The following is a 14,347-nucleotide window of genomic DNA, read 5'->3' as shown; positions in this document are numbered from 1 at the left end:
TTTCCGGAAAATCCATGAAATGAGCTTGTCATCTCAAGGCTAACCATGGACAGTATTTATTGCCTATGATCAAATACAAGCTTTCAAGAGAAAATTAGGATATTGGGAAAGAGATACCCGCCCCTATGCACTGGACAGCATCTCTTAAATTTCTCTGATGAGCTCAGTGGTGATGTTACTGAATGAAATATTTTGACATTGTACGATGACATGTATCAGCATTTGGGAGAGCTGCATAACTCAGTGAAATGCTGTTTTCCAAATGACGAATTTGTGATGTTAAAAAAATCATTCATGGGTGAATTACCCATTCATAGTGTGAGATAGATGAGTGGGTTTTAGGGGAACAGAAGAACTTCGCTGACAGGGTTTCAAATTCCACCTACCAACTAGGTTTTAAGAAACTACCACTTGAGTTTCGGTATGGTATTAAAGAAAAATACCCACGATTACCTGAAAAAGCTATTAAATTACTCCTTCCTTTTCCGACTACATATCTGAGTGAGGCCAGATTTTCTTTTTATACTTCAACCAAAAAGCAAAAGATTGAATGCAGAAACCAGCTTTTATTAAGTCGGACATTAAGGTTTTGCAAAAATATAAAACAATGCCACTCTTCTCACTCAATTTCTTTTCTTAAAAAAATATACTTCCTTTATTTTAGAGTGTTATTTTTAAGATTTTTTTTTTTTTTTTTTTTTATCTGAGAGAGAGAATGGGAGACAGAGAGCATGAGAGGGGGAGGATCAGAGGGAGAAGCAGACTCCCCACTGAGCAGGGAGCCCGATGCGGGACTTGATCCCGGGACTCCAGGATCATGACCTGAGCCGAAGGCAGACGCTTAACCGACTGAGCCACCCAGGCGCCCCTAGAGTGTTATTTATGTTAACATACAATATATTTATTATCATTGCTATTATTGTATTTAAATGAATAAGTAAATAAAGATTTAAAATATTTTTTAGCTTTCATTTATAATACAGTAGATACAAAAAGTTCTTTGGGATTCTCAACGATCTTTAAAAGTACATAAGAGTTCTGAGACCAAAATGTTTGAGGATTGCTGTCTTAAATCTCCATCAGTCACTTGAACTCACAAAATTGTGGGAATTTATAAGTGCGGTGGTAGAGGCCAAAAGAGGAAGGTGACTTCAATCCTACTCAAGGTCACACAGTGAGTCAGAGGCAGAGATGGGTCTAGATCCATGATCTCCAGCTATAGGGTGTTATACAACCCAAACTTCTTCCCCAGGACACTCTTCAGAGTGCCAACATCACAGTTTTGAGACACTCAAGCCGTAGATAGGGAGCGATAGCCATCCCCATGCATCTGCTCGAACAGGAACGGGTACCAACTAGGTTGCAGGCACCAGTGCTTGTTGATGCTGAGGGCAAAGTAAATAAAAAGCGGCCTGTGTGTAGGGGGTACCCAAGCTTCCCATTTAGAGGGAGAGACTACATGAAAGACAGTATGTCATAGCATAGGATATGACTTACCTGGCATGTAATGTAAGGTATATTCATACAACCTATATAATTCTCTTATGCTATTATTTTCATACACAATATTGTATGTTATATAAGTTGTATCATATCGATAGCATATGATATAGTATGGTAGGGTATAACAGAGTAAATACACTTACTATATCTAGGAAAGGGCAAGTACTTAGGGGTCACAGTTGGCTGGCAATTTTGTGCATGGGCGCTAAGGCCTGTGGCAAAGCAGAACTGTGAACTTGGGAAGTTTGCCAGCATGCTCCTTCGGACACTTTCTGGCTTGCATTCGTTTCCGAGGGCTGTCATAACAAATCGCCCTAAACTGGGTGGTTTTTCCCACACACAGAAATTTATTCTGGAGGTTAGAAGTTGGACATCAAGGTGTCAGCAAGGCCATGCTCTCTCCAGAGGCTCTAGGGAAGGCTTCTCTTCCTCATCTCTTCTAGCTTCTGGTGTTTCTGGCGATCATTGGTGTTCCTTGGCTTGTAGAGGGAGGACTCCAATTTCTACCTCTGTCTTCACAAGTGCTTCTCTCCTGCAGGTCTGTGTCCAAATTGCTCTCTTCTTATGAGGACATCAGTCATATTTAGGGCCTACCTTAATCCAGTATGACCTCATCTTAACTTGTTTACCTCTGCAGAGACCCAGATGAAGGCACCCTTACAGGTTCTGGAAAGACATGAATTCGGTTTATTTGGGAGGCATTATTTAACCTAGTACACTGCTTGTGTGCTTACCCTCAATCCTCACTGTTCACAGCCTCTTCACCATCCCTCACATTTTCTCTCACACTTTTCAGGGCCTGGGGTCCCGTCGAGCCTCACCTGGCCATCCTCTGTTGGGGTTTTGAGTGGTTGCCATGAGCTTTCTTCATTTAATCCATGAGTTTAACAAAGGGCTCCTTGGGGCCACATAACTGGTGAGTTGTGAAGGAGGAAAGAAGAAGCTGAACAACTCAGTAGTTAAAAAAAAAAAAAAAAAAAAAAGAATACCCTGATTAAAAAATGGGCCAAGGACTTGAATAGACATTTCTCCAAAGGAGACGTAAATAGCCAACAGGTTTATGAACAAATCTCAAATCAGGGAAATGCAGATCAAAACCACAATTAGATACCATCAGGGAAATGCAGATCAAAACCACAATTAGATACCACCTCACACCTGTCAGGATGGCTATCATCATGAAGCCCAAGGTCAACAAGCATTGCTGGGGATGCAGAGAAATTGGGACCTGTGTGCACTGTTGGTGGGAAGGCAATTGGAGTAGACGCTGGGGAGAACAGTGTGGAGGTTCCTCAAAAACCTGAAAATAGAACTACCTTATGATCCAGCAATCTCACTTCTGAGTATTTATCCAAAATAACTGAAATCAGGATCTTGAAGAGATATTGGCACTTCCTTCAGTGCAGCACTGTTCGCGAAAGGCAAGAGGTGGGAGGAGCCTACGTGTCCAGGGACAGGTGAATGGATAAAGAAGCTAACTGTGGTGTATACACACAGTGGAATACTCCTCAGCCTTAATGTGGAAGGAAGTTCCGAAAATGCCACACCATGGGTAAACCTCGAGGACATGATGCTAGATGAGTTCAGCCAATCACAGAAAGACAAATATTGCCCGATTTCATTCATATGAGGTCACTAAAATTGTCAACCTCAAAGAATCAAAGAGTAGAATAGTGGTTTCCAGGGCTGGGGGGAGGGGCGACGAGGAGCTGCTATTCGGTGGGAATGAAGTTTCAGGGAAGCCAGGAGAATCAGCTCTAGAGCTCTGCTGTACCACACCGTGCCTGTGGTCAATAGCAACATAGGGTCCACTCAGGATGTCTAAGGGGGGAGGCCTCGGGTTAAATGTTCTTACCACAAGAAAGGAGAAGAAAAGAGAAAAGAGGAAAAAAAAAAGAAGGAAAAAGAAAGAGGAAGCTGAGAATCCTTACGTGTTAATTCTATGGCTCCTTTGGCAATTTTTTTTTTACTGGGTAGCATCATGATTTATGACAGAGCATAGTTTACTGGGCCTAGCATGATTTATGGCAATAGGGAAAATGTGGGGAGCTGTGAAAGTCAGCATTCTCTGCACCTGTGCAAACAGATGGAAGGGTGCGGTGTGTGCATACAATCCCAGCAGTGTCACCTTCAGCAATCCCAGCACTGTCACCTTCAGCTCTGCGACCTATGGCCCCAGGTTACCTGTTTGGGGCTTCAGGTGGACTCTGGGCATGACGGCAGGATCTGGAGCCAGATCGCCTGTGTTCAAGCCAGGGACCCTTAGGCTGCTTATCTCCTCTCTCTGTGCCTCAGTTTCCACATCTTGCAAAAGGGAGATACTATCCCACTACATGAGGAATAAATGAGTTAATATACGTGAAGTATTTTGAACAGTGCCTGACAATGTAGACATTAGTTGTTGTTATTATATGAATTTTCTATCCAGTTAATAAGAATTCCAATATTTTACTGGTTCCTCCTTCAATTCCCTTATCATCACCCTCCCACTGCCCCTACCAGAGGTAAAATAGGGGACAGTATGTGGATGTGGCTTTTGGTTGTTTTTTAATTCTTTCCATGTCGCTTATAATGGGCCCTGGGGAACAGTTCCTTTGTCAGGATGTCTTAAAGGACCAGGAACCAGATGCCTGTGGAGTGAGTGCTTCTTGGGAAGCTCTTAGGGAGCCAACATCATGAACTCCAGTGAGCACCAAGCTATCATTTAATTAATAGTTGCCCGTCTGAGTGTGGCTTTCTCGGTAACTTTAGCTCTGTGGGTAGGTGTGGTGCCCACGATGTGGCCTCCCACATTTCAGATTTTGTATAACGGAGCCCATGGTGTCTCAGCTACTCAGGAGTGCGTCTGTCTCCAGCACCAAGGAAAAGCGAGACCTGAGTAAGGATGGGGCTTTTGGCGTAGTTAAGAGAGAGGTAAAATAACTGTAATTTCATAGCAATTACCTACAACCAACACCGTCAAAGGCGCCAGTTTTCCGTGATAAACCTGAGCCTCTGCTGGGAGCAATTTGCAAGGTAGAAATAAGCACACAATTAGGCTCTCATGTATGAAAGAAGGCATCTGCCCCTCCCCATCCAAATGCCACAGCAAAACAAACCTCAAAGGGGAAAATACTGTGTTGCATTTTGGGAGTGCATTTTTTTTCTCCTTCTTTTAAAAAAAAATCTTAATAAGCCCCCATTCCAGGATGTTGTTTGGGTTGTTTGCAGCTTTGCCAGGAAGCCCGGGAGCCTTTACTCCCCTGGCCCCCCTGTCCGTTGGAGGAAGGCACTCCAGCCACCTGATGGGGCCACGGTTTCCAGGGGAGCCACCAGCGAACTAGAGTGAAAGGGTGATTTCTCCCTCTAAGTACCATGTCAGGGGCCCACAAACCACTCCGTGGAAGTAAGTGTACAGAGATCCGTTTCCCAACATTTTTGTTTGTTCATGCATTTGCTGAGAATGAATTCCTTATAAAATTCATGTCTCTGCAGCCCACTCAGAAGTAAAGCTAGACTTGCCTTTCAGATGATAAAACAAAAACAAAAACAAAAATGCCACGCTATTTTGAGAACGGTCCCGAGAAAGGGAAATCTAGTGAACAGAAGTATGCAAGCACTCACTAGGGCTATCTGTTATTGTTATATATGTGTTCCTGCCCTACCCGCCAGCCAACCCCACAGAAGGCCACAAGCTCCTTGACTAAATGCACTTTTGAATCCCCTGTGTGATTTTCTCCAGTGCCTTGTACATAATTGAGAGTGAATTTGCATTTATCAAGTAAAAGGATAGTTTAACAAATGATGGCTTATTTTTTTTTTTAAGATTTTATTTATTTATTTATTTGAGAGAGAGAGAATGAGAAAGAGAGCACATGAGAGGGGAGAGGGTCAGAGGGAGAAGCAGACTCCCTGCCGAGCAGGGAGCCCGATGCGGGACTCGATCCAGGGACTCCAAGATCATGACCTGAGCCGAAGGCAGTCGCTTAACCAACTGAGCCACCCAGGCGCCCGACAAATGATGGCTTATTGACATTGAAGGTCAAGTACTGGTCAGAACTAAGGGGGCTGTTGATTAAAATCTTGAGTCTGCTGTCTAGTTATAGAGAGATGGGGTCAAAGTCTGAGGTATTTGCACTCATGATATATCATGGAGCAAAGACCAAAGGGTAGAACAGAGTTAACTAGAGAGGAACGTAGTTTGCCTGGGTATAGCCAAAGAAAAGCATTTCTAATTGTTAGAACTACCCTCAGAATGGACTGCTTCGAGAGATATAAACTACTGGTTCGTGAAGATATTTAAGCATAAACTAGGTGATTACTTGGGGGTATAGAAGTTGGTGATCCAACATCATTTATGTTAGACTATGTGATGTTGAAAGTCTCCCTTTACCCTGAGATGCTAGGGTCCTCTGGTTTCGGAAAGTTTTGACTACATAATCGTCATGCTGGGAACCCAGATTCAGTCCAGCACCTATTTATTGAGTCCTTACCGTGTGCCAAGCATTGCCCTGAATAGACATGAGGAAGACGACAATAAGATAGGGCAGCTGCCTTTGGAGTTAGGCTGGGTCATGGCTTTAGTCAGTTCTTCATTGGGCGTATATTCCTTCTTGGCAATATGCACATGCTGATTTAGGACTCTGGTTCTTTCTCTTCCTTTTAGGCTGGAATCGATGGGGAAAGCATTGGCAACTGCCCCTTCTCTCAGCGTCTCTTTATGATCCTCTGGCTGAAAGGCGTTGTGTTCAATGTCACCACTGTGGATCTGAAAAGGTAAACAGTGCTGTATTAAGGAGGGATGTGTTTGGCTGCACGAACAGAGAACTTTCCAGGAGGGAGGGCGGAAGCCTGCCTGTGGCTTCCAGAAGCCTCCTGCTCTTACCACATTGGCCAGACGGTGTCTCAGGGCCCATCCCTGATTACAAGAGAGGCACTGGGACTGAGCATTTCTCTGCCCAGATTAACAAGGTTTGAGTAGCAAGAAAGGGGGAAGGAGTGGATATTGGATATGCAACTGAGAGTGGCCCAGAGGTGGACATGCATATCTTAAACTCCAGGAGTCAGCCATTCCAGCGGTACCATCCTGGGGGACTCTACCAGGACTTCAGGTGTAAGAGTCTGAGTTTCCAGGGCGTTGGCATCTGACCATTTTCCCTTGCGTTGCTCTCATTTTTAGAATTCCTTAGTGTGAGAGTTCTGGATTATAGGCTGGGGATGGAGAGTTCCTCGTGCACTTTTAATGGTTGTTAAAAATACCAGGCATCATTCACTATCAAGAGCCACTCATTTCAGGCTCGTATCCTGCCTCCTGTCTTCTGCCTGGCCTTTCAATGCAGAGTAGCTCAAGGCTCACTCCCTGAGCCTCTATCATCTGCCTGTAGCTTCTTCCCTGGTGAGTTTAGCATAAATTCTTCACATCGCCTTTATGTAAATTATTCTATACCCGGGATTCTACCATCTAGAAATCTCTAGAGAGAATTCCACTTGCGTTTTCTATTATCACTTTAAAATCTCGATGTCAAAAATTATATCTGTCATTTCTCCTTTGAGTTGGGCTCCCCTCCTGGATTCCTGGGTTCTTCCATTTTCTAAGCACTGGAGAATTTCCAGCTCCCTTTTCTTGCCATCCCCCTTGTCAACCAGTTGCCAAAGGCAGGGCATTGTCCCACTGTGCTACAGCTCACCTCCGAGCCCTCTCCTCCGTTCCCAAAGCCCACACTGGGTTCGGGTCCCACCACTGCCCTCAGACTGTCTCTTTGTTCTTCCAACTGGACATCTTCCTTCCAGGTTCTCTCTCTCTCTCTCTGATCCATCCTCTATATTATCCTAAGGTTACTCTTCCTAAAATAGTTCTTTAATCATGTGACTCCCCCACTCAAAAAACCTTCTGATACTTCCCGTTGCCTATGGAATAAACCCGTCTGTAGCTCTTTGCCAGATCTTCAGCTTTCCCAACATTGTCTCCCAATGCTTCTCACCCTGACCTAGCCACCTCTGTCTGGCTGGACTACCTCTCGCCCCATCCCCTTTAGCTGCCAGCCCCTGGCTAGGATGCTTCCTCTGCCTCACAGACGCTCTCCTGCCTTCCTGAATGGACAGACTGTGCCCAGTCCCCAGGCGCAGCAGCTTCAGCCTCCCTCCCCTGGATTATCATCTGCAAGTACGTTTGCCTGGGGATCAGAATGGGAAGGGAAGCCACCTCAGCATTCCTCAGATGCTTATATTGCTCCTTCATATCTGTTATCTGACCCTACCGATGCCCGTTGAGGCAGGCCAGGCAATATCCCAACTCCAGTTCAATAGATAAGGAAACTTTCTTACTGCAATAAATAAATAAATAAATAAATAAATAAATAAATTTTTAAAAAGGACAGAAAAGGAAAGAAACAAAAACAAAGAAAGAAGACATATATATATATAATAAAGAGTTAAGGACTTTTTAAAACATATGATACTATGGGGACGCCTGGGTGGCTCAGTCAGTTAAATGTCTGCCTTTGGCTCAGGTCATGATCACGGGGTCTTGGGATTGAGCCCCGCATCGGGCTCCCTGCTCAGCAGGGAGCCTGCTTCTCCCTCTGCCTACCATTCCCTCTGCCTGTGCTCTCTCTCTCTCTCGCTGACAAATAAGTAAGTAAAAATCTTTAAAAAAACAAGCATATGATACGATGAAGTTTAGCAATTTCTAAGAATATTAATTTCTTATCCTGGCACCACCATTTGTTGGCCGAGTGACCTTGAACAAAGTCCTTCGTTTGTCTGAGCCTCGGTTCCCTCGTCTGTATGATGGGGACGCAAGCACTGCCTTGTTCGCAGAGGAACTGTGAGGATGCCACGAGGCAGGCCACGGGAAGCATTTACGTTCAGGACTGTGCCTGGCTCACAGCCAGCACAACATGCTGACTATTTGTAGCTTCATCCCTTCCCTCACGGAGGTGGCGATGCAGTCAGGGAAAGAGGACCAACAGAGATGAAATAGTCCATAAATTAGACCTGGCAATATGGAATTAAATGCGAATTGTGTAATTTCAGCCATAAATGCCAAAGAGGGTCCATAAAGAGAGAGGCCCGCAGCTGACCAGTGTCCCGTTGGCCGAGTCCAGCGGAGCACCAACCGTAGGCGGTACCCCCCAGGGATGCCAGCACACTCCAGAGGCCATTGTTCTCTCGAGTCACAGAGGGAAAAAAAATAATTTCTGTTTCTTTAAGCCACAGAGAGGTAATGGCTGAAAAATACAATGAGTGTAGATTTCCCCTCCCTGCTGAGAACCCCATGCATTTCTGCCTTGTGTCAGCTCTGAAAAACAGGAGGAGAAGGTAAAGAATGTCCTCTAATTGTCCAAAGGAGGGAACGCACACCAAGTCAACAAAGGGACCAAGTAGATGAGATCTTAAAACCACTCTTGGTCCCAGCTGTCTCAGGAGTTCCAAGTACCACACAATGTAGCTGGAGAGAATGTGTGTTTGGGGAGCGATATGGGAGTGAGCACCGTGATTGAAATTCTTCCCTTCCCCTCCCAAACTGATTATGCCAGGAATTTGTTTCATTACAGACTCCTCTACCCCTTGTTTACTTTTTCTTTGGTTGCTCCATCCAGTGTTTTCCACTCCCAACTCCCACAAGTGTTGCATTCTCTGCGAGAGCATTTGGGGTGAATCTGCTGTTCCAGCCCGGCTCAGGGACGTGGGCATTCTTAGTCTTCCTCTTCCTTACTGTTTCCTTTGGCACTGCCCCCCACCCCTCATGCCCCCCATCCACCAACCTTCCTTCTCTCACTTTGCTCCAACTCTGCTCTTGCATTTCCACCAGCTGGTGGAAACATGGAAGCACGCCCTTGGGCATGACTGGGGCCGTGGCGAGCACAAGGCCACTCTCTCTCCTGCTGCACATTCTCTTAACAATGCAGAAGGTATCTCTTAGTATAAATGTATGATTGAATTCTGACTTTTTAAAGGCTGGCATCCTGTAGAATGCATTTTGTTAAGCTAAGCTAACAAAGCCCAACCTCTGCCCTGGGTATTAAAATCTTGGTGCTCATTTCGACAGCCACCTGCCATACTCTGCTTTTTCACTAGGACTCAACTCCTTCATCTTGACTTATTCTCATGACTTCCACAGGACAGACTTCCTGTGTTACACCACATCCCTTCAGAACTTTCTCCAACCTCCCCTGTTCTAGGTGCCCCCACCATAAGTCTGTTTGATGGACAGGAGTGCTGGACAGCCCAGGGCGTCTAATTCACAAGTTGCAGATTCCCCTGAAGTTGAGGTGTCCTGGTGTAAGCCACCTCCTGAATCTCGATCTCTTCTACAGAAAGCCTGCCGACCTGCACAACCTTGCCCCAGGCACCCATCCGCCCTTCTTGACCTTCAACGGGGATGTGAAGACGGACGTCAATAAGATCGAGGAATTCCTGGAGGAGACTTTGGCTCCTGAAAAGTAATGAGCTGCTTATTTCTGAAGCTAATGGCAGGGGTGGGTCCGTGTTGGAATTAGAGAAGCACCATTAGCTTCGAGGAGGCAGATTTCCAAAGGAGCCTCATCAATCCAGAGCGTAGGGCCCTCTTCTCAAGCCCAGAGAGTTGCCAATCTCAAAACCACTCCACCAAGTCCAACTCCAAGAGTGGACACCCCTATGAACAGGATCTGCCTCCTCAACAGAACACCGAGAAGTGTGCCACCCCTCCATTCCCCTCCATGAGTCCTCCCCAGTTCACTCTGCCTGAAAGACCCCTAAACGAGGGCAAAGTCTCCCCTATTTTAGAACGAGAACTGGAAGGCTGACAAAATGAGAGTAAGCCAGGAGAGAGGTAACCCATGACTTAAAACCACACCCAAGTATAAACAGGAGTCACAAATCTGACTATATCTGGTCAAAGCCCATAATCAAAGATGTGAAGACTGACTCCTTTTCTTAACTGGGCCCTGGGGGGGTTGGGGATGGGGAAGAGACTAGAGGGCTGTAGGCTCTCGGGTGGACCAGCTGCCCCTGAAGGAAAACCGGAGTAAAGGGAAGGAAGGTGAATTCTGAAAGTTACTGGAAACTAGACTTGTTCCTTATACTCTATTATAATCAGGGACTAAAACAACCACACTGTTTTGTTTTAACTAGAAAAAGATTTCATATAAGTAAGGCTCACATGGACTCCATCCTGTAGGACAGCCACTGAAAAGTTTGAAGTAAAAGTATTTAGAGTCAGTTTTCAGGCTTACTTCGGGGGGTGGGAAGATGAGGAGGGCAAAAGATGGAAAAGCCAGAGGTGGAGAAATCAATTAGGAGGAGCCACTTGATGATGGTCCATGGAAGACAGGCAAGGTGGCTGATTTAAGGCAGTGACAGTGAACTGGGGGCAGAGAGGTAAGAAGGACTCAGTATCTACCCAGCACCTAAAATAAGTGGGATTGGACCACTGGAAACCACCATCTTGCATTTACTTTGAAGTTGTATTTATTTATCAATAATTTTATAGCCTTCACCAAGTGCCCTAGGAGACAGGTGTTACCTAGCCTCATTTTGCAGCTGGGGAAACTGAGGTATCGAAGGTTGAGTCACTTGCTCAAGGTCACACATCTAACAAGTGACTGTTAAGTTAAAATTCCCAATTGGTGCTCTGATTAAGCCTTAATATCTATACATTCTTCCTAAAAACTATTCTTGGTCATCCACCTTAGGACAGTTTATTTTCACACTGAGAGTGGAAAGCTGCCTCGAGCCCACTGGAAGCAGCTGAGTATAGACTTTAAATGAGTGTATTGATTAAATCAGCCATAACCCCCATCTCAGCCACCACCAGAAGCCACAGCATCTCCAAACAGGACACCAGCCAGCCACTTTGCTGAAAGGGTCCTGAGAGGGCTCCGGTGCCATCCCTCCACCCTGGGACTCAGCCTCATTGCTGGTGCTGGTTTGAGATCCCACACGAGAAAATAAATGCTGTTTGCAATAACTGAACAGAGTTTAGACCTGTGCATGGGAGCCCCAGAAGGGACTGTCCAGGGGAAAGCTGTTTTCCTTTGAGAAGCAATACTCGAGCTCAGGAGTGACCACTTCCGTCTAGGCCAGTGGGGAACACGAAACGGGAGTGGTGGGGAGCACAACCACCCGGTCCTTTGCCAGGCCAGTAGGTGGAGGTATGCAGGGCTGGGCTGAGCCCCCTGGGGCCTGAGGCCTTCTCTCCTAGAGTCCTTAGGAATGCCCGTTAGATGACTTTGTATGGATCACACTGGGGCGGAGGCCATCATTACCTTCTAGTAAATGCCCCCAAGCCAGTGTCTTGGCCCCACAAAGGGAGACCCGCTATTCTGCCCACAACAAGCCACCAGCCCCGGGTAGCTGGCCACTGATTCGAGCAGCGAGGCCTCTGTGGCCCAAAGCCGAGGCCCCTGGAGGAGCCCAGCTTGACCTTCTGGTTCTCTAGGGGGCAGCAAAACCCCCAGAACTGTTCACCTAACGCTGTTCTGCCACGTGTTTCTCATCACACCACTGTTTGTAAAAGCTGCCAGAGAGCCAAGAAATTGTGGTAGCCTTTTTCCCCTTAGCTTTACTTTTTAAAAGAAAAAAAACCACATGCAAACACTCCTTTTTTTTTTTTTTTTTTTTTAAATCACATTTGGTCCCACAAAGCATTTGGTGTCAAAAGAAATTCAGGAAGTCTCAAGTAGTTTCTAAATGAGACTAACTTCCATTTCTTTCCTGAGACTGGCCCAGTTAACACTCAACAGGGAAGCACTGGGATAAGCCTGGTGATTACTGTCGAGGCATGCCGGGCCTCAACTTTCACCTCCACAGAATGGCCAGAGTTCAGAGGATCCAGAACTGAGAGGCAGGAGAGCAGACTCTGGCCACCTTTCTATCGTGTTTGCAGGATGGCCTTGGGCCAGCTTCTCTCCCATTTCCTCACGAGGGGCTAGAACTGTGTAGTCCCGAAGATGCTTTTCAGCAGAAGCTCTGTGATCCCATGAGGGTCTCAAAGCCCTTTCCCAGAGCTGGTTATTTTTTAAAATACCCCTTGTGCATAGATGGTGTGAGAAGAAGCCAGGAGGGCAAACTGATAATGGATCACAGCCCAGCAAGTAGTCAGTCAACTAGCAAGTACGTACTGAGGACAAACGGGGTCCTGAACATTGCCAGAATTGGAAGATGCTTTGGATTCATTATTTTGAGAAGTGTTTATAGATATCTCACAATAGAGAAAAACAGGAATTCTTCTCATCCTCCGGGAAGTAGAGAAGTAGCCTTGGTACCAAGGACAGGATCAAGTGGTGGCTGAGAAGATGGACTTTGGGGTCAGAATGGCTTGCATTCTAATCCACTCCACGAGGTTGTGCCACATAAATTAGCCACAGAATCTCAGTAGCTTAGCAGAATACAGTTTATTCCTCACTCTGGCAAAGTCTAAGTGGGCAGTATGGCCCTCTTCCGTATTGTAGCCTTTGGAATATGTGACCCCGAAGGCTCCTTCAGCAGAGAAAAAGTAAGAAGGTTCGTACCAAATGTTTTTAAGGGCCGGGGCTGTGAGTGGTTACATCACGTCCCCTCTCATCCTATTGGCCAAAATCCAGCCGCATGACCCCAATCTAACTGAGAAGCAGAAGCTGGGAAATGCAGAGAAGTACATGGATATTTAATCTTTAATTCTCACATCTGTAAAATAATGATTGTAATGTTGATCTTGTGGGACTATCATAGAAGATAATACTATTTGGCCTAGTGCCGAACATCAAGTAAAAAGCTCATGAAGTGGCACCTTGAAGCATTAGAAAGAGAAGTCACTACCTTTTTTGTGACTGTCTTCCAGATTTAATCATAAGGACTTTCGTCTTAAAACCGCAGATCCCAAGGGATGTCTCTTAATGACTAATCCAGACCCTGTCTACCTCTAAGGATCATTTGCTTAATTAGCAGAGACAAGACAAGCAAGCACACAGCCAAGGATCAGAAGAGTCAGAAGCATTAACCTGCTTTTCAAGTGAGGGTTTGGTGAGATGAAGAAGCAGGAATAAAGGAAAAGGGAGAGAACTTTTCAGCTCATTAGAAAAAGGAAGGTCAACATTCAAGCTGCCAGGGAGCCCCTAGGATCGGCAAAGGCCCTTCCATCAGGGCAGGAGAATTGTGTCTCTTTCTCCAGTGTATCCCCAACCCCAGGGACAGGACCTGGCCATGGTGGATGCTTAATGCATGCTGGTTTTATTGCGTGGGCCCCTTGTGTTCAGTGGCATGGTGGCCTGTGGCTAGTCAGTGAGAAGTCAGTGGGGGCCCTGAGCCAGTCAGAGCACTTCCATCTGCATATATATATATATATATATATATATATATATGTATATATACACACACACATATATATATACACACATATATATATACACATATATATGTATATATATAATATATAATTTTACTACTATTTACAAAATTTTTTTTTTATGAGAGGCCAACTGTTTTGCATCCCAGAGTGAAGCTTAAGTGCATGTTTAAGATGAATGCTTTTGCAATAAGATATCTTAAAAATAGAACGGAGAGAAATTGTCATCAGGTAGAGCAGGGGTCCACAAACTTCTCTGCAAGGGGCTAGATAGTAAGTCTTTTTGGCTTTGGGGGCTGTAGAGTCTGTGCCACGGCTCTGCTGCCGTGAGAGTGCAAGCAGCCATATACAACACCTACATGAATGGACATGGCTGTGTTCCAATTAAATGTATGAATACTGAAATAGGGATTTCATATTATTTTCACAGATCCCAAAATACTACCCTCCTTTTGATTTTTTTCAGTCATTTAATAATGTTATAAAAACTATTCTTAGTTCATGGGAGGTATATAAACAGATATTGAGCTGAACTTGGCCCATGGGCTGTAGTTCACT

General features: G+C 45.4%; 1 protein-coding gene across 4 annotated transcripts in view; it reads left to right on the top strand.

The window, feature by feature from the left end:
• CLIC5 (chloride intracellular channel 5) overlaps positions 1–14,347 on the top strand; it is a 166,925-nt gene that overhangs the window by 111,651 nt on the left and 40,927 nt on the right. For all 4 annotated transcript variants that reach the window (XM_054505398.2, XM_045866971.3, XM_045866970.3 and 1 more), the window contains 2 exons: positions 6,149–6,258; positions 9,801–9,926. In XM_054505398.2, coding sequence (XP_054361373.1) covers positions 6,149–6,258; positions 9,801–9,926 — 236 coding nt within the window. The remainder of the gene's footprint in view (positions 1–6,148; positions 6,259–9,800; positions 9,927–14,347) is intronic.

Source organism: Mirounga angustirostris, unplaced genomic scaffold (assembly GCF_029215605.1).
Source record: "Mirounga angustirostris isolate CCGP_5_RB_7025 unplaced genomic scaffold, mMirAng1.0.hap1 SCAF_8, whole genome shotgun sequence".
NCBI classification, from domain to species: domain Eukaryota; kingdom Metazoa; phylum Chordata; class Mammalia; order Carnivora; family Phocidae; genus Mirounga; species Mirounga angustirostris.
Note: the sequence above shows the minus strand (reverse complement) of the source record. Positions and strands in the feature narration are given on the sequence as shown.